Consider the following 25078-nt stretch of genomic DNA (forward strand, 5'->3'; position numbering starts at 1 on the left):
TGTGCTTTATGAAGTTTTTGTTGGCTTAAAACATCTCCTCCACCTCCTCCGCGACTCCAAGGAACAGCTAATGGTAGGTGGAATGGGGTATCAAATGGTTAGAATGGTGTGCTTAGGCTAGACGGGATATCTTAGCACTATCCTCTGACCTAAAATCCACTTGGATGGATAAGCAAGTGTGGATTAACCCTGAGAGCGTCGAACCTGTTCTGGGCATGTCATGGTTATCCACGATGATCAAGGATGAAATCACGAACCAAGTTTTTTTTTTCTTCAACGTCACACGAAGTTTTTACTCTCTTCAAGACATATTTTCATTAATCATCCTAAAAGTTATCAGTATTTTGTAGTATTGAAATGGGATGTATTTTCTCGTCTTGTTCAGAACTGATGGCACCAAAAATCTACACAATGCGAACTGTTTTTCACCTCAGTGGGTTACGAGGCAGCTTTTGCGTTGCTGCCTGGGCAAACAGTTCAACGCTCGCATCAAGGTCGCTGGATGTTACTATTTGGTGTATTTCCATAATTATCATCATCATCATCATCCTTTCTCGATTCTGTATTCTTAATCAAAGCACATTGTCCTTATCACCTGCTTATTATCTCAGGTACCGCAAGGCGTCATAGTTTTAATTTTGTACGAACTTCGCTACAAAATCTGTATAACACCCGCTAACTCAATAATGTCTCGGAATATATATTATTCTTGTATGTCTTGTCTAGCGTTTAAATATATTCCCACGAAAGTATTTAAGTTTCCAGGTATGTAGTGACTCCTCGATCCTAGAACTTCCAGGGACTTCAAGGCACTGAGGAGCGCAGGTGAGATGATCCTTACCTGCCGGAGGAACAATACTAACTGAGGGTCTGTGGCGTTTTCTTCCCCCCCCACACAAGAGCGACGCGCACAACATTCAATGAGGTGATTTTTTTTCGCCATTTTTTTCTTCTTCGCCGACGCTTTGCTATAATGCATCAACCAGTAAACGAGGCATATCTAACAAGGGTTTTCACTTCTATTAGGTCGCACTTTATTGTACTTTCTGCAATATATGTTCGCTACTCTTCCCTCGATAATAACATCGCTCTTTGCAATAACTTTCCCGCCTCCCATAAACACAACCAAAAGTTATAATTTAAACATAACTTTCACTACAGGTTTCGTATTTTATTAATTGTTTCACTGTGTATTTTTGTGCTTCAACTATTAAAGTCTTCAGGCATGTTAACTATATTATATTAATATACTCTTTACCATACTGCCAGGTTGTAACATCTTAACTAAACCTTGAAGTATACGTCATAACAAAAGATAAAAATACCAATTGATTAAGCATCCTGACACTAACGTAACCTAACCTAACCCCCGCAGGTAGCGTAATGGGATTTAACCCTTTCTCTCAGATTGTTGCATTTGATAATTTTATTCTGGTCAAAGGGTTAATAATCAGGTGAAATAAATAGAGACGCCAAATCTTAATGTGATCCAAATACCCGTGTGAAAAAAATCAATATTAAAAGTAGAATCAATTGTTTCCTGGTTACAAAAAAACCACAAAAGTCAAATTTGAGATTTATATTTTTTTGGATAGTCAAACAAATTACCTATATTAAAATAAACAAGAAAATTATTGTTCTCGACTCGAATGTTTATAGAGGTGCGCTGACGTCACAAAACACACGTGGGTTTATTTACGTTTGTGTTATGGCCAGTTGGCTCCTCACGCGCCACGAAGCATGCAAGTCATCTTTAACAATTACCACCATCTAACTACCCTGCAGAATTAGAATAGGTTTGTGTAAAATTTCTCTCATCATTATCAGTGTCTTCAGGTGAAATAATGAAGTTGTAAAAGAGCTCAGATGTAAAAAAAACATTTCCTTCCTGTTACTCGACATACAGTATATAAACTAACATCTTTCGTTGTCAGTTTCACCCAAGAACCATAACCACAGAACAAAATTGAGGATCGTAATTTTTTTTAAACGATAATTAAAAACTTCTCATGAACAAGTTTAGTTTTTTGTCAAATAATTTTATCAAGTAGGCATAATGTGCGTCCGTAAACGAAACAATTATCATTAAAAACTCTGGGGAAATTTTAAGAAAATATTAAAACGGCAATTTATGAGAAAATCTTACTTCAATATTAATATTCATACTGCTGGGAAAGAGTTCTAACTTGAATACCATTTAATCCCTTGAGTTCGAGGATTTAGCCCGTGAGTACGATGATTTAACCCCTTTAGTACGACGACATAACCCTTTAAGTCATCGTACTCACGGGGTTGTCATCGTACTCAAGGGATTGTCATCGTACTCAAGGGATTATCATTATATCTTTCTAATTTTATAACTTGAGTTTTCTAGGCGACTTGCAATAACTGTTTTGCACCATAAACATACAGTATATCAAATAAAAATAACGATAATAATGATAATACTACTACTGCTAACAATAAAATTAATATTTGTAGAGAGCCAAGAGTACTGTAAGTAGATTAACCCTTGTTTCGTTAGGTTTATTTTTTTATTTATTTTTTTATTTATTTTTTTTGGCGGGAAGGAGCAGTAAAAGGCGGGCCAGGGCAGCACGTTACGCTGTCACGCCAAAGTGCCATGACTCATGTTTACATTCACCACGGAGACCAAAATTACAGTCCTGAACACTTCACAATGCACCGTGGCTGACGCATTGCCTGCCGACAGTATCATAAAGGGTTCAGAATGCTATCTGGGTCCTAAGTGCAGAGGGAGGGGAGGAAAGAGAGGGGAGAAAAGGGGGAGAGTGGGGAGGAAACGAGAGGAAGGGAGAGGAAAGGGGTAATATTAAGGGTACGTTTCTTTTCCCGGTAAATCAACACATCTAGGACAAAATATCTTAGTTAATTTAATCATAACTAAATTTAATCAGCTTAAGAACATTAATTTTTGAACTAGTGAGATTTTGTTCGCTATTACTTTCGTTGTGGGAGTTTTTGTTCAGTGGGATTTTGTCTGTGCATCCAAGTCAAGATAGCGTGCGACCTAACCCACGTAGACGATTGGCACGGGGTCAGAGTTTTATATCCAAGGTTAACATTGTTTATCTAGATTGCGTGTGAGAATGAGACCAACATTCAGCTGCAGATTTGACTATAAATTTAAATTCACGTCGAAATTTATATTCTTTAATCTATGAAATTTATATGATCTTGACTTTAAATGTTAATAATGTTATCCTATTCAATACGTTTTCGTAATATGCAGATAATATTCCATGATTGCAGACCCCATGACAGTTACGGTCCTTAATTCTGAGTAGTAATCTGAGTCAGTGTGTTTACCAGTTACTTCGATATACATTTTGTGTGTGTGTGAGCTTAGCTGGCACGTTTGAAATGTCTTACACATTTACGCAGTTGCTATTCGCTTGGTATTCCAATTTTCTCCCGGTAAAAGCTACATTTGAATTTCTTTCGCTGTAAATGTCTACGCCACAGTTCAGTCAGGTAGCCCGCACCTGTTTTCTAACAATTGTAATTCTCTCGCGTGCTGCCAGGATAAACGCCAGAGAAAAAAAAAAACGTAATAAAACTGCATAACAAGAGGTAATCTCAGTCCTATTTCGTTAATTCCACCCGGGCGGTTGCGCAGTGCCTTTAAAGGATTTTTCCAGCGAGATCAAAAGATGTTTTATCACTGCACCTAACTCACCCACCGCTACATTTTAAAATTAATACACATATAAATTTCAACTCGAACAATAACGATGATCTAAGGTTATATAAAGAATCATCAGCTATGAGGAATTTAAGATATTCTGAGTCAACGAACAATAGATAAATCAAGATAAACCTCATAACGGTAAGCGTCGTTCATCTCCATGTTGTTTGATCTAAAGGGGCTATCAATCAGCCTCATCCGGGATAAACATATTTACCACAAGACATACTGTAGGTTAATGCAGGTCCACCATGATATTATTAACGTCTCTATTTTCGTCAAGAAGGAAAGAAGGAAGGAAGGAAGGAACAAATACAAGGTTGAAGAAACATCTGGTAGTCCTGTTCACTATTTTTTTCTTCCTTTGATAAGAGAACGAAAGTACTACTATAATTCCACTTAAAATATAGAAAACTTAATCAAATTCTCTTATAACCATCAATTTATATAATAATATCAAACACTGGGAAATAAAGTAGTATTTTTATAAACCCATCTACGCCTCTCCAATGGTCTAAAACACAATAGGTTTCAAAACATAATCCCTTAATCCCTTAATCCTAGTTTCCCTTAATCCTAGTTCCCCTAATCCTAGTTTCCCCTAATCCTAGTTTCCCCTAATCCTAGTTTCCCCTAATCCTGGTTTCCCTTAATCCTAGTTTCCCCTAATCCTGGGAAGAGATTTGGGGGTTGACGGAAATAATTTTAAATGAGGAATGAGGTTGGTTGGATGGATGGACAGATGTGGAAAGACTAAGAGAAAAATTAAGACGGTAAGTATATGTTAAGTGTTAGTCGACCCACGTGATATAACCTGCATACACATGAGGTCAAATGGTATTATTATTATTATTATTATTATTATTATTATTATTATTATTATTATTATTATGATTATTATTATTATTATTGCACCTGATGATAAAACACGCTAATGCTATCTTAAGAAAACCTTATCTAACGTAACCTCACCTAACCAACCACAACCTAACCTAACCCAACCAACCACAACCTAACCTAACCCAACCAACCACAACCTAACCTAACCCAACCAACCACAACCTAACCTAACCCAACCAACCAGAACCTAACCTAACCCAACCAACCAGAACCTAACCAAACCAAACCAACCACAACCTAACCAAACCCTAACCAACCACAACCTAACCTAACCCAACCAACCACAACCTAACCTAACCAACCACAACCTCACCTATCACTGGTCAGATTTTGTAAGGGGCAATACAGTATCCCTCAAAAGTTACATACAAATCTGATAATCGGTTCGATATTACATTCACAGGAGGGACGGTGTGTGTTAGGTCAGTGATGGCAGACACACGATAACTAAATTTAATATCTCACAACTTTGTTCTAGTATATAATAATATATTTTTTTACAGTCAGTCGCTGATAATATGATAACCACCAGAAAATAACAAAATTAAGGTATAACTATTCAAATATCGGTTCGTGTAAGAGTATAAAGGAATGGACTCAGTGTTAGAGTATATTTAAAACGTCCTTAATAACTCATAATTAAACGATATATTGAAAAACAAAGATCAATTATACTAAGGAGTTACAAAATTATATAATCATCTTAACGAAATTGTCTTATGATATGCCATTTAGCGAAAAAAAATGCATTCTTTGACAGGCACACAGGCGTGACACTACGGTATTATACAATTACTCCTGTGATCACGCGGCGGGGACAGTGTTGCATGTTGCTATACAATGCTCTCAGTAATTACCACACAAATCCTAGCTTGCGTAATGCCACCAAAAAATGTAAAAAGTTGACGCTAAATCTTACTGTAATGTATATATCTGTCTGGTTTGATTTATTATCGTGTACATGTCTTTGTCTGTGCGTGATAGTATGTGCGTTATGTAACTTATGTAGGTCAGCGTATGTTAATATTGTTACACATGAAGGTATGTCTCGGTAACAAGCAAAACTCCATTATTACTAAAACTGAAGATAGTCATAATTTCAAGTTACTTAGTATGAGACGCAGATAATTATTCTCATTTAGCGTAAGAAAATTAATAAGAGGTAAATTAATCAAGCATAGAAACACTGACTTTATGAGAGTTAGGAGTCACCATTACACCCTGCTACCCTGCGCATGAGAAGGGTTTAAAACTGACTTCTTTTTCAACCTTCAAGAGTTTGGATAAAAATACCAAAATCTGAAGAAAATGAATTTGAAATTATCGAACAGTAGATCCATAAATAATTAATCTCACGTGCTCTAGGATATAAATTAACTTGAACACCAAAATCAACTTACGAGGCAAAATAGAGAGTACTGGTAGCGGATGTGAACAATAAACTTTATACACAAAATTTACTTACTTAATAAAATCCCAACACAAACTTAAGACGATTTTTATTTTAATACTTACGTGAGGAAGTAGGTGTTCGGTGCGTTTAGATTACCATACAAAGTTAAGATTTAGATTCGGGTCTGTTTAGTCACTTTAGTGTTTCGTTAAGTTAATTTTAGATATGGTTAAGTTAGGTTTCTATAAGAGCTGGTTAGGTTAATATTTAAAGGAAGTTAATGATAGAAATATGGTTAAGTTAGTTTAGTACTTGACTATTTGAGTAAGTTAGGTTAGGTTAGGCAAGCATTAGACTCGCGTGGGTCTATCCAAGCACCCATCACCCCCTCCCCCCCTCACGTGACCTTGAACCTTGACCTAGCGGGCTTGGGTCGGCTGGGTCAACACTGGTGATGGCCGGAAGCACACAAGGTCAGCAGCTGTTACACGCGGTCAATACATCTTCATTATCTATACCGCTGGACCCTTTCACTCTCTCATCATCTACCTGGTACCTGCGTTAACCTGCCCTATTATAAGTTAACGTGACCTATTGTAAGTTAACCTGCCCTAGTGTAAGTTAACCTGACCTATCTGAGTTAACCTGCCCTATTGTAAATTAGCATGACCTAGTTTAAGTTAACCTGACCTAGTTTAAGTTAACCTGACCTAGTTTAAGTTAACCTGACCTAGTTTAAGTTAACCTGACCTACTCTAACAATCTAACCCATCCTAGATTAATCGAACTCGAGTCATTCTGAGAGAGAGAGGCCATCATCCGTCCTCACCGGCGTGTCACTATGGCCCTGTAATGGCCTTTTTAGTCGACCCTGGGCCATAATTCTTTCCTCTCCTCTTCTCCTTATTTCTCCTTCCTCTCGTCCTTCTCTTCTAGTTCTTCCCCTCCTTATTCCAGTCTCTCTCTCTCTCTCTCTCTCTCTCTCTCTCTCTCTCTCTCTCCTATCTCCCCTTCCTCTCTATCTCTTGTTCTTCCTTTTCCTCCTCTCCTCCCCTTCTTTCTTTTCCTTTCTTTCCTCTCTCCCCTCTCCTCTTCCCTCTTATTCGTGTCCTTATGGCTCTCTCTCTCTCTCTCTCTCTCTCTCTCTCTCCCTATCGATCTATCTATCTCAGGAATAATTTGGCGAATACACACAATTTTAAGTATCATTTGGCGAATACCCAGGACTATATTGGCGAATACATACAATTTGTTCCAGGAATAATTTGGCGAATACATATAATTTCAGATATAATTTGGCGAATAAAAAGATTCAAGACTAATTTGGCGAATACAAATAATTTCAAGTATAATTTGGCGAACAGATACAATTACTCATCCATTCCAGGAATAATTTGGCGTCTTTCGCGAACCTTCGAGGATAATAATTACGACCCAGATTCCAGGAATAATTTAGCGAACGACGAATTATGACAGAAAAAAATGGCCATGTTTTCATACCTTCATGGCCTGCCCCCCCTCCCCCGGCCCTGAGTACGAAGGGTCTGTTAGTATTATTTATCACACATTTAAAGGAATTTGTTTTTGTTTTCTTAGATTATTATTATTATTATTATTATTCCACACACACACACACACACACACACACACACCGTAACCTTCCATCTTGTTGACGGGCGTTCTTTTTTTTGGGCCTGTAATCCGCCCTACGCATTTATCTCAGCCTGCCTCAACCTGCCCGACGTAAGAATCCTCTTGGCCTGCATCTCCTAAGTGGTACAGCCTGTAATTATTCCCATGCATCTATCTATCAGCCTGTAATCTGTCATACACACTAAGCTTTCAGCCTGCAGTCTAATCTAAGCGTCTCAGCCTGTAATCCACCCTACACCCAAATACCGCAGCCTGTATCACACTAAGTATCCTACGAACCTGTAATCCTATCTCGGTATCCTGCAAAAAAAAATCAATCTGACACGTCTGATTCTAATCCCTAATTATCTTGAGGTATGTACCACCACAACAGGGATTAGGGATTAGGTAGTGGTACCAGGTAGGATTGACGCCAGTCCTACCACCATCCTACTGTTATTAGTAGGGGGTCATTATCCTTCCTCCCGTCCTTCCTCCAGAGGGATGATGGTGGGGGAGGGGGCAGTCTTTAATGGAGAGGTCAGGGGGTCTCTCTCTCCTCTCTCTCTCTCTCTCTCTCTCTTACTTCCGGGTGTCTCTTTGTCTCCATTACCTCTTCCCTCTATCCATCTGATTGCCCTTTCCTCCCTCCCCCATCACCACACCACCTTTCCCCCCCCTCACTTCTCCCCCCATCACCCTTCCCTTCCTTCACCCCCATCACCAACACCACCACTAAATTATACCCATATAATCCCTTCCTCTCCTGATACAATAATTACCTGGTTAATAATCATAATTATCACCCAACCATCATCAATCATCGTTACACTGTTAAGTCAGTGGCGTCACCCTCATTAAGGTTTAAATTGGTCCCCCCCCTCCATGCCGTTTTCTTTAATCATATTCCGTTTTCTTTAACTCAACGCACTCTTAAATAATAAACCCAAAGATGTATGTCTAGTGCTTACCAACAGTGTGTAACAGAGAGCCAGTCCATGCCTAGTACTTGCCAACAGTGTGTAACAGAGAGCCAGCCCATGTCTAGTGCCTTTTCAACAGTGTGCTGGCTGAGGCGGCCCATGTCTAGTGCTTACCAACAGTGTGTAACAGAGAGCCAGTCCATGCCTAGTACTTGCCAACAGTGTGTAACAGAGAGCCAGCCCATGTCTAGTACTGAATACCTGATAAAAAAACACTAGTTGTATTTTTAACTCAAAATCTAAATGTTATATCAATGTGTATTAGAAGGACATAATGTAGATATATTTTCACTCACTAAAAACTACTTGTATTGTATGACTCGTGAATTTAATCGTTATCTAATATTTAATTGTCAATGTCTAATATTTAATCGTTATCTAATATTTAATCAAGAGAAAAATAACAATCAATAACAATCACAGTAATTGAAAAAAAATTAAGACTAAGTATTGAAAACCCGCAGAGTGTGAGAAAAGAGAATTTATTTTCATTTTCTGGTGAGAAGCGATAATTGGGTGAGCTCAACTGCGTGAAATATGGCAGGTGGAGGGAAGGGCAGTGGTAGGTGGAGCGGGGCTAAATGTATTAATCTCTGGTATGGCGCGAGATTATCACATTATCTATTTAAGTTGAAATTATGTCAAAAATATGTTTTATGGTATACTGATGTGGTTAAAATAGTACTATATCTAAAGGAAATAACGAGAGATTACGATATATTTTAGCTACTAGAATTGACGCGATATTCAAATGTTTTTCTACGACTGAAGTTACCGTTGGGTTAAAGTAATTAATATTGGCGCAAGGTTAAAATATTTATCTCAAGTAATCGGCGTTCCTTCACAGTGGTAAACTCTTAACGTAAATATCTTTGAGAATAAAGACAGTGGCGCGGGGTTTAGGATGATATATTAACTAAGGTGACGGAGGGGGCTGTTAAATAATTATAAGGCGTGAAATGGTAATTATTCTGAGCAGCCAGTATGGGGTGTGGTGGTGAAATGGTGGTAGTGTGGGCCGGGTTTACAGTGTGTTGGGCCAGGTTTACAGTGTGTTGGGCCAGGTTTACAGTGAGCAGGGCCGGGTTTACAGTGAGCAGTCCAGGGGGTTCAGTGAGCAGGCCAGGGGGTTCAGTGAGCAGGCCAGGGGGTGCAGTGGAGCAGTCAGGGGTTTCAGTGAGCAGGCCAGGGGTGCAGTGAGCAGTCCAGGGGTGATGAGCAGGCCAGAGGGGTGATGAGCAGGTAGGGGTGTGATGATGAGCAGGCCAGGGTGCGGTGAGCAGGCCAGGGGGGTTTGGTGAGAGCAGAGGCCGGGGTTGTTGAGGCGTTGGGGGGTGCAGTGAGCAGGCCAGGGGGTGCAGTGAGCAGGCCAGGGGGTGCAGTGCGGCAGGCACGGCATGATCGGGACAAACACCCCTTGGGCGGCGATACAGGGTAAAAGATGGGACCGCGACTCTTCCTCAAGACTAGGGAGGATAACTACACACCATTAATTACTACACAATTATCGCTAATTACAGGTGTCGTAAACTAAACCCGGGTGACGCCGCACCACTACACTTCAGGCCTCTCTCTCCTCTCTCTCTCTATATAGCCTTGACGTCGAACGGCGTGGCAGAAACAGCAATCGCACATGTTCCGCAGTGCATATCTGTTGTCTATCCCAGTACAAGACAACAGGGAATCAGACCATCTCCTTCCCTGACATAAGATTATGTAATAATTTCTAACCTAACCAAACCTAACCAAACGCTAACACAAACTAACCTAACCTACCGATAATCTAACCCAAAACCTTACCAAACGCGAATCCAACTTAACCTAACCCAACGCTAACACAACCTAACCTAACCCAACCTAACCTAACCAAAAGCTAACCAAACTTAACCTACCTCAAGTTAAAATTATGGCGCTTTAATTATCACCAGGTAAAAAATACAACCTGGGAGCTGTTTTAATTCTCAGGTGATACACAAGTTAATTAAAAATATCACCTGAACTAATAAACAGGTTACCAGGTAGATAATAAACGCTGTTGCTGCTGTTTTAATAAGAAAGAATTTATCAAGAGTGACAAAGTTCCAAATATCTTGACCAAATGAAAATAAGGATACGATAGGTTTCTTTTTTTTCATTTTTTATCGTGATTATGAATTATTCTTTATTTCTTCTTATTATTCTTGTTCTCTTTCCTTGTTCCGGGTACAGTGTGGAGGGAGATCTAGGGAAGAAGGGAGAGATAAAAGAGAGAGGAAGAGAAAGAATACGGTAGGAAGAGAGGACTGAGGGAGGAGATGAAAGATGGGAGGCCAGGGCTTGGAAGGGAGGAGAGGGAGGGAGGGAGGGAGGGAGGGAGGGAGGGAGGGAGGGAGGGAGGGAGGGAGGGAGGGAGGGCGTCCCCTACAGAGGCTGACATTTACTCTTTAACAATCTCACTCACTTGACATAAACACGTGAGGTAAGTTATGTTATCTACAACACGTAACAATATTAGTGTTGATTCTCTGATGTTCGAACGTTAAATTTTGTTCCAGCGTTAAATTTTCAACTTCAGTGACGTTATGTGATGACTTCAGACGATAAAATTCAGTTACGGTTCAATATAACAACCATAGTTCATTATAACAACTGCTGAAACGAGATAAGTTTATTAAATTCCAAATAAATGTACTCAAAATATCAAGGTTTTGGTTAATAAGAGCAATAAACCAAATGAAAAACGAGATGAAGATAATAACAATAATAAAGAAGAATCAACGGGTAATAAATATAACTCGTATGACTTATGGCTAAAATTGATGCCAGGGCAATACATTTGTTTACAATGTTTCAAGTCCTACCGTAAATATATTATCCTGCGGTCCCTCAATGTTTACAACCAATCCTTAATAAACCTTAAACACTGAAAAGTTATCCTGTACTGGTGATAACATTAATAATCTTCAGACAATCAAAATACAGTAATTACTAAAACAACATATTCTTGCATTTCTATTTCGGTCTCTCAAGATGACTCCGGATGTGACTTTTTATTGAAAAACTGTTTTGTTATCGTCTTCGTCATCTCAACTCAAATGTGTTTCACAAGTACAAAAAAAGGAATGAGATACAAGGGACTTTATTATCGTTAATTACACACACACGCGCACTGAAATCACCATAAGTCGAGCAATCATACTTTAAAAAGGTTTCGGGAACAGGAAATAGCCTAGCCAACAACTTATTTGTTTTGCCAAGGTTCGTTAGATTATTCAGTCTCAGGACAAACTTCTAAAGGTAATGATGAAGGAATTATATTTAAGACATTGTTCTCTTAGTTAATGCTTGTGTGTGTTTGAGCAGGATGTCGTTAAGCCTCGGTACAAGCTATTTCCCCCCCGACATAAAACGCGCCCAAGAAATGGAAGCATACGTATATATAAACAAAATCTTTAATACTTTATAAAAATGGGCTTCAAATTTTTCATATTATTTAATAGGATAAAATTGTACACTTTTATGATAATAGTTTTACTCACATCAATATTCTTCCCCGGAAACGTAAAAATATAAGACGTTGGTTGACACAGTGGTTTTGGGTGGGAAAAAGCGACCTTGGCAGAGAGCAGCGAACGACGTGTAGTGTGGCTTGGGGGTTACCTTTCCTTACTCTCTCTCTATCTAGCTTTGATTTACAATGGCTTGGGGGTTATCTTTCCTTCCTCTCTATCTATCTAGCTTTGATTTACAAACTAATGGCCACCAAGACTGAAATAAATCACTTATATTGCTGGTATTGCAAACATTTGGTTGTATTTCATGGTTTCGCTTTTATGACCCTTCAAATACCGGGGAAAAAACGTTTGTCAGTTCGTAGTGAAAACGAATAAAGTAACCTAACTTAAACCCAAACTAAACCTGGCATACCTAAACCAAACTCGATTTTAATACAATTCGAAATCGGTTTGAGGATTAACATTGTCTAAAAACCCCCTCAAAAATGGGCAGACAATTAACACCTTATATAAAAACATTAAGTGTGTTTGGTCAATAATGGTTAAAAGAAACACCAGAAAATTCATTCCCTCGGGTCGCCTCTGTTGACATCTCAATTTATCGCTGAGGTAAAAATATCCGGGAAGTATCGTACGCTTGCGGTTTACGCGGGAAAAATCCACGTGACGCTCTTATTCATCCCGGCGTTGCCAAGTGTGTAATTACAACGTATGGTTCGCTGCCTCATTATTACAGTATATTTACACCGACAGTCTTGGGGGTAGGTATATCTGGCGTTACACACTGCATTAATGAAGGGTTAGAGGCTAGTTATTAACATCTCCGCCATGACTACGGATCTTGAGAGTTGAAACCAAAACAAGTGAGCATCATAACAGGAGAGTAAATAAGGCATCCAATCTTAAAACACGTTACATTCAGCCAATCCTAAAGCTCGTTACATTCAGCCAATCCTGAAGCACATTACATCCAGCCAATCACACCCGAAAAAAAATCCTAACCAGGCACGCGTGAAATCAACCTTGAAAATCAGAGGGTTCAATAAAACTAATAAAACCTAATAAAATAATCCCACGAGACGGATGCTTTGAAGTAACATGTCCGCGAGGGGCCGGTACAAATATATATACAGGATATAAACACCTCATGAAATTTTGTCTTATATAGTAATGGAGGCGAACGCTATATCTACTACCTTTATATATACGTATAAAGATTGTTACTGATACTACAGCACCTTTATACAATCAATGAATTTAAGAACTAAAGACATAAACCAAACATCCGAACACCACCACTGATGAATCCGAACATTCGCGCGGGAAAAAAATCAAGTAAACAAACAACAGCTGCCCTTTCCCATCCCCGCGCTTTACCATTTTAGTTCCGGACACAGCTGAACGCATCACTACACACCCTGGACAAGAGCTCCGTGATATCCGCAGTGATTCTACAAGTTCACGCTAATGTAATGACCTTGAGAATACACCACACCCCGTCCTAGATTATCCACGGCAAGTTTACTCTCTAGTTAAATTGATCCGTTAACCCCTTGGGTACAATGACAACCCCACGAGAACGACGACGATAACGCCTTGAGTATGATAATTTAACCACTTGAGTACGATGGCACAACCTCTAAGTCACCAAGTCGTCATGCTCAAGGGGTTAAGTCATCGTACTAATGGGGTTAAATCATCGTACTTTAGCTGTTGTCATCACACTCGAAGGGTTAAACCATCGTACACAAGGGGTTAAATCAACGTAATGTCGGCATAAGGCGTTCACTATCTAATATGTATAAAAAACAATCGGTCTTCTGAATAACTCATCGAACATTAAGTGAAATAATATGATAAATCAGGATTACTGGATGGAGTCATTATAATATAATAACGATTGGAAATTACAGAAGCCATTAAAAGGTATAGATGAAAGATACATTTGTCTGGGCAAAGAAACTATGATGACACGACAATTATTACCATTTAAATTGTCATCACGTTACGATTCCCAATATGACTACCAGTACTATTATTAAAATTATTACCACCACCACTACAACTGAACTAATGACAATACAGTAATACTAATTTTATAAAAAAAATAAGTCCAGAATAGTGTTATTACGTTTCCTCATTAGACAAATTTGTTTTCTACGATTCTGTATTTTAATTCTATCTGGTTTTAAGTGAATGCATTTAATTAGGCGTTATTTTAATGCACGCAGTCACATGATAATATAGTTTCTTTAATTTTCAGTAACATAAATATACTCTAAACGCTGCAGGTGTAAAAAGAGGCATGTAAATTGTCATCTAAAAGAATTCACTCATTGCATGTTAGTTCCAGGAATGTTCTTGACCTTGACCAGAAGAACGCTATTTGACTAAGGCGAATGCAGACGCGCAAAATAACGTTTCACCCAAAACATGCGTCAGGTATTACGTAGTCAAGCCACAATGCCATGCTATTTGAAGCTCTCCCAACTGTTTCAATGTAGATCAAAATTCCTTCTCACAAATAACTCGACATTTTATATAATCCCAGCACGCAACGTCACCTCCGCTACCCTCCCGCCGCCATAACACAACCTGCAGTAACCCGAAGTCAACAAGAGGAATGAGTCACTTTGCTACAGTTCATCTCCCCCTCTGGTTTATGTAAATAATTAAGAAAGGTTAAATTTTATAATTATGGGTTAGTAACGAGTAACAAGGCGCAACTCCCACGTGCAGTCAACTGATATATATGTAAGCAATTAAAACAAAGTACAGATTTACGATTAATCTAGATGAACAGTCTGTGATACATTAATCTGTATTTTTACCAATAAATCAGAATCAACTTTTCTTTCGATTTAAATTCTGGCAATTATTTACCACGCTAGGTTGTCACAGTGGTCAAGAAACCATAAGATATTGTGGCCTTCGTAATCACCCTGAGGCCGACAGGTGGTGGAGGGAGCACAAGATCGATATGGCCTTGACACTGCTCTACCTCACCATTTGGCAGTCACGCGGTAAGAATTGTGTAATACTGCTGACTCGTGTCTGTCTTTCCACCTCGGCAAATGTACAAGAATGTTATTGTTATTCTCCCGCGTTTTATTTCACGGATATTCTCTAATTATTTAAATTTGGGGGAGAATTTCTTGAAGGTATGGCTTTAGACTACAAAATTTTTATCAGTTTGGAAGACAATAAATAATAAAGTCTTCATTCACTAATACAATTTTCCCGCCCCGTCTACTGCGCATGCGTTGGATTTAACCATAATTATACGTTTATTAAGTTATTGAAAACACGACACTAACAAATAAATAACAAAAATATACACAATACAGATAAATGAGTTTTTTCTAATGAAGTTGTAAAAACGCGTCTTAACTGGTTATTAAAATCTACGACATTAAGATAGATTCTCAGTGGCTTGTATAATTAACCATTCCTTCTCCTAATTGGGAATGTGTGAACGCATCTACCTGACTCACTTTAAGCTAAGATAATTTAGAAAGCGTCGAAACTACACACAAGACTTTACTATAAACATTCCCATTCACTTGTTTTCGTTACGGTGGGCGATTAAAATAGATAACAGAACGAAACTTAAAGAATCTACACACAGTTCTGAGAAACTGGCGTGACTCTCCTGCACCTGACGTTCCTACACTCATCAAACATGACAAAAAAACAGGAAACTCACCGGATTATCAGGTCACACGCTTTTCGGATAACAACCAAACTTTACAAGATCAGCATCAAAGAAGATATACACACACACACACATAGTATATACGGAAAGACCTACAATGCCACAGTAATACGACGGGTCCCTAATGACAACAACGCAGTTTGTCATGGGTGGTAGCGTGAGTTCTCGAAATTTAGCCTCCTACTGTCGGGGGCGCGGTCCACTGAGGTTTCTGCCTTTAAATGGTGGTAGAGATATATTTCATACTTAGAGGGGGAGCCAAGGTAACGTCAACACGAATATTTTTTTTTTTTATTTAATCTGAGAGAAAGAATATTTTGATTTTAACTCGAAGTAAAGCCTGAAGGAAAAGTTAAGTCGTACTGTTTTTAAAAGAACATTTGAAGATTTGCCTCCCCAGCTTATTTCACGCTAATATTCGCCCCAAGTTTATTTCACCCTACTATTCGCCCAAGCTTATTTCACCTGAAGATTCGCCTCCCCAGCTTATTTCACGCTAATATTCGCCCCAAGTTTATTTCACCCTACTATTCGCCCAAGCTTATTTCACCTAAAGATTCGCCTCCCCAGCTTATATTTCACCCTAATATTCGCCCAAGCATATTTCACCTAAAGATTCGTCTCCCCAGGTTATTTCACTAGAAGATTAACCACAATAAATACAAACATTACAGAACTTTATAACAGGTGAATCAAGACAGTAATTCTAGTCACAAGTAGAGACATATACCACGAGGTGAGAAAATACTGGTTACTTGTCTGAGTGTCAGCTAGCAGGGCCGATCACAGCCCTGCCAGGCCTCGAGTCGGCTCTCTGTCGCCTCCGCTGAGCACGTCCAGTCGCGTCGTGGTTCAGTGCACCCCATAACCGGGTCATACAACAAGGGTGACCTGCACGACAACCTTGCACAAAAACAAGTGAGGGGGAGGGAGGGAGGGGGAATACACCTCCTTACTGGCGTTGAAAAAGAGAAACTAGTTCAGAAGACTCCAGGCAGTAAGACCAAGTGACAAGGGGGAAGACACGATATGGACGCCCCCGTTTTGGTGGCCTCTGACAAGCCACCGAGGACAAGGGATGATGAAAAGTGGGTCAGGTACACGGAGATTAAGGAAGAGTTGGTGGTTCACAGCGGGAAAAAAAAAAGTTCAAGTAACCTTTTTCTTTATTCCTTTCTCTCATGCTTGGCGAGTCAAGGAAGTGTGAGAAGGCAAATTGACTATTGTTTTGTAATTCATTTTTTTGTTCAATTTTTTTTTCTAGTTTCTTTAGCTCTGTAATTTAACCGGTTTCCTGCATTATCTACTTATTTATCCCTTTATTTTTATTTCAAGTGCGTGGTAGGTGCGTGAGTGGGTGCGTCAAGAGTATGTTCGGCGACCTACAACGTCACCTTCGCCCTGAGACTTAGGCCCCGAGGTGAGCGTAATCACTGACTTGTATAAACGCCGGGAACGCCCCCAGGACATGCAACACAGGATCCGCTGTTTTTATGTTGGCTTCCGATTCCCTTTGTGCGTGCTGGCTGTCTCTCTTACCGTTTCTGATCCCATTGTAGTGGTGTTCCTTTATCCTACATATCTAATGGTCGCTTTAATGAGTTTAAATTCCATTGTGGCGTTTGCTTTTATGATGATGTGATGGATTATTAAATGGGTTTTGATCCCATCTTCCAGGTTTGTTTTGATAGAAGGCAGAGTTGGTTTGGATCCTATTGTAACTTTTTATTTACTTTCCCAGTACTGTACATTTAACGGACGATTGAATTGATTCTGATTCCACTCCAATGTTCTTCCTTTATCTTACCTTCTTAATGGACGACTGAATGGGAACTGATTCCATTATAATGTTCTTCATTTATTCTGGGTAATGGATGAATAAATAGGTTCTGATCCCCCGAGTGTCATTCCTGGGGTCTCTATAATGTTATTACAGGTTTTTAACACGAACTGACGACAGAATACTTTCCAATATACATATAAAATAAATATCTATTATATTTATGACTTGATGGATACTCAACCTAATGGATCATCGCGAAAATAAGCTCCCCTTACCTAACTAGGACAAAGGCAGTCTGATATTGCAATATGACCCATCTCGTCCAGTTAAAAGCATATCTGATAATCTCATTACAACTGTAGTAGTTGAACAATTAAATTAACAAAATAAAAAATATTGTACAGTATTGTTTGTAGTGATGCAGTGCGACCATCCTGTGAATCACCTGTTAATTAAGACTCTCAGTTGATTACATTGTTCCTCGTCACAACCACAACAAAAGCGCAATGGTGGCACACTGTCTGGTTGTCAAAATCAGATTCATAACCTTATTTTCAACAATAAAAAGTCACTGATTGAATCTATAATGTTTTCAAATACTAATCCAGTTATTATAAAACTGGTTGTAGAGTTAGTCTCTTTCCCACGCTCTTGGTAACGCAGCTAATATTGGTATTATTTTTTAACACTATCTTGCTTCCGTGCAGTAAACAAGACCTTGAACTTGTCTTATGCCACTAATATAATAATTACATTTATTTTAGCAGACCAGTATTAAGACAATTACGATACGACGCATGCACTGCCTTTGAACTACGGCTATATAACTAAGCAAACTCATTAATCTATAACAATGACAGTGTCGCTAGTAATCACTGAATTATAAACACTAATATTAAAATCTTAACACTACAATGGTCAGTGATAACAATATTAAGGTTTATTCTTTACATATCAACATCTAGTCTAATCCCAAAGTAAAGTGGATTGACATTTTCTTTATAGACCCATAAAAAGTTAAGAACGCATAATTAACATAAGAACATAATTAATGGAGATTCCGCTATTAAACCGTTCCTCCATTGGCATACAACTTGCACCTGATTGGCCGATTCGCTAACCAATGAGAAAAGCGTCATAATAACAAAATACATTTATACTCAACTTTTCCTTAATAATCACAATGTTGGTGTGGTAATTATTAATCTGTTGCTACGAGTAAATGAAAGAACCTAAACAGAATATCCATTGTATATTATTCAACGGGTCGTCAAAACTATGGCAGAACGTAAAATGAACAAATTAAATCTTTAAACATTATCAAAATCATTCCTCTACAATCTAAGCTGTGTGGCCAAATGTTATCAAAACGAGGTAAAAGTATAATATCACCCAGACAAGTTCAAAAACAAATTGCCTCACTCCACTAACACACAATGGATACCGACACAAGCTCATTACAGCCTTTAATATATTTTTTCAGATGGATAAAAACAATAAAGTGAACGGTAAGGGTTTCATCTGGCAGGAGACGTGTAATGTTGGAGGTCCATTCTCCCCCGCGCCCAGCAGCCAGAACGCGTTGTGGCCCTTTTACAGTGGACTATGCCAACCACGGAACCTTCATCATTTTCAATCGACTCTCATAAACAGAGCGACAATGATCTATGTTATACAGTAAATGTCTATTTTTGTCTATGTAAATTTAATCATAAGAAACGTAAGTTATTATTTTTTAGATTATACATATTACACTATTAACTGTTAAATTTCAAAACATATAACCTGAAGAAATAAATAAACTACAAAAACCCGAACACTAGCATAACTTTCTCATCCTCTGTTCGGTCTAACTGGAATATCCTATGTACTTTATATAACAGTTCCCCCAAGAATCACATTTATAGAAAACTTATCTCGCTGGCGGCAGGAGGGGAGACTTATACAGAACACACCAGGACCACCAAACTCCAGAAAATCTACCCCAGGCAGGCAAAATCGAACCCCAGATAGACTAAACCTACCCCAGAAATACCACATCCAACCCCAGACAGTCCACATCCACATCCACCTCCACACACACTACACCCCCCACCTCCACCCCAGAATCTACCAGTCCCCCGGATGGTTGACGGGTTGAGTGGGTTTCCCCCTCTCTAAAGACAACCAATAAATTTTATGGTTTTCCTCTGGACGGTTGAGCAGGCAATGATCCGTGATGGGGCCTTGTTGATGCAGCCTACTGTGCACACCCTTCATCCTACACATCCTTCACATCCTTCATCATACACATCCTTCATCATACACACCCTTCACACTGTACCCCTATAAATGTCTATCTGTTCAGACTTCAACTATGTTCAGCCTCTTGTTCACCCTGTTCATGTTTTTGTTCTTCTTTTGTCAGTGTTCATCTTTTGTTATTCTTCCTCTCATTTGTTATTCTTCTCTACCAATTGTTTATTCTTTTCGGCTTTTTGTTCACGTTCGAATGCACCTTCTCACACTAACCAGTTCTCTTACATCTCAGAGAACAAGACAAACGGGATTTTTCCACCTGACTGACAGAGGCATATACAACATGGTGTGTTTAATGGCCTACTTCCTCTGCCACCATATACAGTACAGTGCATCAAAGACCCCCTCAGTTGTGTCGTACATTATGTGGTTACTGTCTTAACATATGGCAAGGTTTACATGATATCGTAAATACACCTTTATATATCAAATAATATCAGAATACAGTATCTAAAGCAGAGTTGGGATGTAGCTTCAGTATCTACCCTCCCTATACTGTGTCCTAAATCTCTTTCCTGGCAAAAAAAAAAAAATCGCAGTCTCTTAAGAATTTAGAGTTTAGTCAGCTGCAATTTTTATTCGATTCTGCCCAAGTATGATTGATATTTAACCCTTCTTCCTTCCCCTGGATTAAGGATGAATCTTATTAGAATGACAACAACTTTTCCAATATGTAAAACAAATTCACACTATGGTAGGTAAAATCACTCTACATTCAAATATAATCTAGGTCTGTTCACCGACTCATACCCTCCTGATTAGCCATGCCTTGCGACTTGTACTATATACTGTACGTAGATAGTCTGTCACAGATATCTGGAGTCAAACAATTACACAAACAAGTTAATTTATCTAAAGTCTTTTGATAGACTACTCGTTAAAATTTCAGTCATGAGCTTTTGTTAGTATCAATTAACCAAACAAAATTTCAATACCTCATCTGTTGGTCTGGAGATCTGTCATATCAACACAAACACTAATCATCAACAATTACCTCCAGTTAAAACAGTTATTGGCTATCTGGAAGCTAAATATTTCAGCTATATGGATCCTGAGCTACATAATTATCATTGCCATCATCATCATCATCATTATCGTTGACATCATCATACACAGAACCAAGGACTGAAAATCTTGCTCAGTTAACAGTAGACACGCGAGAAAAAAAAACCATACATATACTAAAACACAGTAATGGATCTACAACCTGATAAGGGAAGTGAAGGCATGTGTATATCTTGCAGTACCTGGTATACACTATTCTGAATCTTTATATATTTTCACATCTATTCTTGAAAGTCAAATTACTGTACTGTAGTCTAAAAAGAAATACAGTATAATTATATCATTCAACAACGTAAAATTTCCATCTAAATGTTTGTTTAAATAAGGAGGGAGTCAAAATCTGTTGTTGGAATCCTTTACAAGTAACTTAAGATCCATCACTGAAAAAATATGAAGCAGTTGTACTCACTTATCGAGGATTTCATTTTGCAGACTCCGGAGTTTTTCGATCACAGGTTGAACGCCCAGCATAAGGAACTCGTAGCGAAGGTGTAGACGAAACTCGAGGGAATCTTCTCCGGGTCCCCAGCGGATTATGGCGTTGATGAAGGACATGAGAGCGATCTTTAGGGATAACTCGTCTGCGTAATTTCCCCAAGATCGGTCCAGGTCTACGATGAGGGTCTGTGGCGAGGAGGATGAGAGGCACCAATCAGAAGCATGGAAATACATATACATCAGAGCCAATCAGAAGTGTGGAAATACAGATTAAATCACATACCTCCTTATATTCAAGAAATAAAATTATCACTATACTGTAGAAACATATTGCAGTAATTGACAGTATTTTAATCACTATACTCTACTGATTAACCTAATACATCACCATAAACACCAACAAACGGACACTTCAGACTCACCTGAAATCTAGTTCTCTCCCCAGCGAATTTTTGAAAGTGAAGCATCGCCTCCAAAACCTTCTTGTGTCCCCCGGGCAGTAGACAAACACCTCCAAGAATCTCTAGAACCATCGTCTTAGTCTTGAGGTTCTCTGTACTCAGACTTTGGGAGATCACATTCATACAGGTGGGGTGAGCCAGGATGTGTTTTCGTCCATTCTAGATGAAGATCATACAAGATTATAGTACAGTATTCTAACTGCTGACAATGAAATGTATAAGTTAAGTAGAGTAACTTGAACAGTGTAATTTCAAAACATATCAGAAAGATTAATATTGGTAAGGTAACTTCAAGCAGGTGGCATTACCATAAAGTGATGCCTTAACCTATAATTTGGCTGTCTACTCTCTGACTTCTTTATGAATATCAAGATGGTGCCTTAACCTAGATATGAATAACACAAACTGTACTACATTAATTATATCTGCATCAAGAATAAAGATCAACTAATACTGTACATAATAGGAACATATTTATCTTTGAGGGATATACAGAGCTTTTATGGGACACTGCAGCAAAAATTTTATACCTCTCTTAATGTTGGAATAAAAGGTTTAATACTGTACACTTACTGAATTATTCATTAATGCCTTAACACAGGCTATCACATTCATGTGGATGCTAGACTGGAATGTCGTGTCATCCATCTTGGTCAGGAACTGTAGTAGGGATGCCAGTCCCCCCGCCTCCATGAACTCATTGACGAAGGTGTTGCTTTGTGTGGCCAGCGCCGTCTTGAGGCCCTCCGTGTACTTGAGCCATGAGTGCTGCTGGTACTGGTCCGTGGGCACTGTCAGCTGTGAGTACTCGTCCAGCTTGGCAATGTATGCTTCTGGACGCTCGATTTTCTGGAAGTGAGAAGATGACAATACAGTAATTCATTGTCTAACTATGATGCATTATGGCAGAGAATCACTACAAACCAGAACACAATTGATACTACATTTACTGAATTATGAGTCTGATCCTGGCCAGCTTGAGGCACAGAAGGAAGATGCTTGCAAGACTGAAAAAATAATATACCACCATTGTAATATTGATGACAGAAGAGCAAGTTAAAGTAGTCACCTTGTTGGAGGACTGGAGTGTGTAGTAGTCATAGAGAAGCTGTAGTTGCTTCTCTGGGGGGAAGTTGAGAATCCCATTTTTCTGTATGGCAGTCAAGTCCAGTTCATCCTGGTGGGATAAACATTATCATCAGTGTGGCTGGAAGGATTTACTTTAAGGTAACTATTAAAACTGAATCACATCCACCTCAGAGGAAATAAAAAAAATTTCCATCGTAAAATATGGGACTGATTCATACACACTGGTAAGACTGTAATAACAAATGGTAAATAATTATGACGCTTATCAATAACATATAAAGTACGAAATTTCTATATGTAAATTACACATGGGAACAAAACCTATGTTATCTAAGATCCCACACGTCTTGCTGCACAGTATAATATGCAGCTGTTACACTGTGTACAGCTTATATAAAACTGTCTACACTGTACAGTATTAAACAATACATTTTTCTTATATTCATTCAGTATTTATAAGTGATTACAGTAGCATCAACAAACATTTACTAATACAGTACAGCAATACAGGTTAATTTATAAATTCTACAGGTTGACTGGTACACTGACATATCATGACAACAACCACAGAAGCTTTATACAATTCAAGTAAAGCTCAGGAATATGGTAAGAGCTTAATAAAGATCTCTACTGTTTACCTCACAAACTTTGGCTTGATATGAACTGGAGTGTCAAATCTTTCTCTCTCAAACTATAGAATTACTGTACATCATCCCTACTGTATAATAATGCCAACCAACAGGGTATAATACTTTAAAATACTGAACTTATACACACAAGATATCCTAACTTATGTGTCATGGAGGGCAAAACAGTTGACAAGTGTTCAGTCTACAGTATAACAATGGGAGGACTTGTGAATGCTTTCCACCTCACTGGTTGAATAGAAATGGTAATGCAATACTTGACGAACTGTGAGTCATGACCTATATCTTTCCTACTCACAAATATCATATCATAATGTCCATGCAAGAAGTTCCTAAGACCCACCTTTCCCCATAAGAAAAATAATGATAATCTGACTATCTGAAGCTTAACTAGATCATAATTTTTTGGTGAAGTAATGACAAAATAACTAAAGATCTCATTCAATGCTTAAGAACTTTTCAAGGTAATTGTACAGATCACCTTGTTGAGTAATCTGCCATTGGACAAGATTGTGAAACTGTCTACTGCTGATGAACTCAAGAACAGAAGACAAGATAATATTTATTCTATGATTTACTGCAATGAATAATTTAAGACTTTCTGAGGTCAACGAACATTACCCACACATGAACCAGTTCCAGACCAATGCTTCTGTGTTTAAACTATGCAAATGGACCTCTCTGCTCAAGTGTCCACGAAATGATTAAGAATTATCCATCACAACCAGTCTTCATAATCACAAATCACACAAGCCATTTAATCTGTTGAATCATCATGATCATCGTTACAATTACTGTATCATCATCATCATCATCGCCAACATCATAATTTTTTAAACTCGCTATTTTAATTGTATTTCAAAACTGATACACTGAATTGTGACAACATTATATACAGTACCTACAACTTTCCATTACCATCAAGAACCAGACCATCAACCCACAGTGTGAAACATAAAGACATTACCACTGACCTATTGGCAAATTAGTGGTAATACCTGTACCTTCATGTCTCACTCTATGCACTGATAGCCTGATATAGTTCGAACCTTCCTGTCAGCAGAAAGTTGTTTTGAATCCATGAATCTACAGAATGTGGATATTGTATAAATTCCTCAATGCATCATGTAAATTAGATTCTCAAGTGTCTGTACCTGCATATCTCTAGCATACAGTGAATGGGACCATGTGTGCTCAGTCCTGTTCCTCAATAATACAAGTCGAGTACATTCACTCTACTTATTACTGTACTGTACTGTATTCCAAGCATTATATCACTACTCTTTCGTCCATTCACTAGTAATTTTTAGGTAATGATATAGGAATCTGATTATGTATACCGTATGTCCACGAGACTTCCATTTTTAGGAGGTTTTGCCACTGCTTCAGGAGTTGAGACAGACAATGAGGGAGTCTAATCATGTAGACATACTCAGTGTTCTAGAGTACTGAGGAAATAATAAGGTTTTCC

General features: G+C 38.5%; 1 protein-coding gene across 6 annotated transcripts in view; it reads right to left on the minus strand.

Moving 5' to 3' along the window:
- LOC121869083 (disheveled-associated activator of morphogenesis 1-like) overlaps positions 1-25078 on the minus strand; it is a 113159-nt gene that overhangs the window by 42001 nt on the left and 46080 nt on the right. For all 6 annotated transcript variants that reach the window (XM_042370224.1, XM_042370228.1, XM_042370230.1 and 3 more), the window contains 4 exons: positions 22941-23048; positions 22445-22720; positions 21833-22030; positions 21382-21596 (listed from right to left, as the gene is read on the minus strand). In XM_042370224.1, coding sequence (XP_042226158.1) covers positions 21382-21596; positions 21833-22030; positions 22445-22720; positions 22941-23048 — 797 coding nt within the window. The remainder of the gene's footprint in view (positions 1-21381; positions 21597-21832; positions 22031-22444; positions 22721-22940; positions 23049-25078) is intronic.

This window comes from Homarus americanus, unplaced genomic scaffold (assembly GCF_018991925.1).
Source record: "Homarus americanus isolate GMGI-L3 unplaced genomic scaffold, GMGI_Hamer_2.0 scaffold24694, whole genome shotgun sequence".
Classification (NCBI taxonomy): domain Eukaryota; kingdom Metazoa; phylum Arthropoda; class Malacostraca; order Decapoda; family Nephropidae; genus Homarus; species Homarus americanus.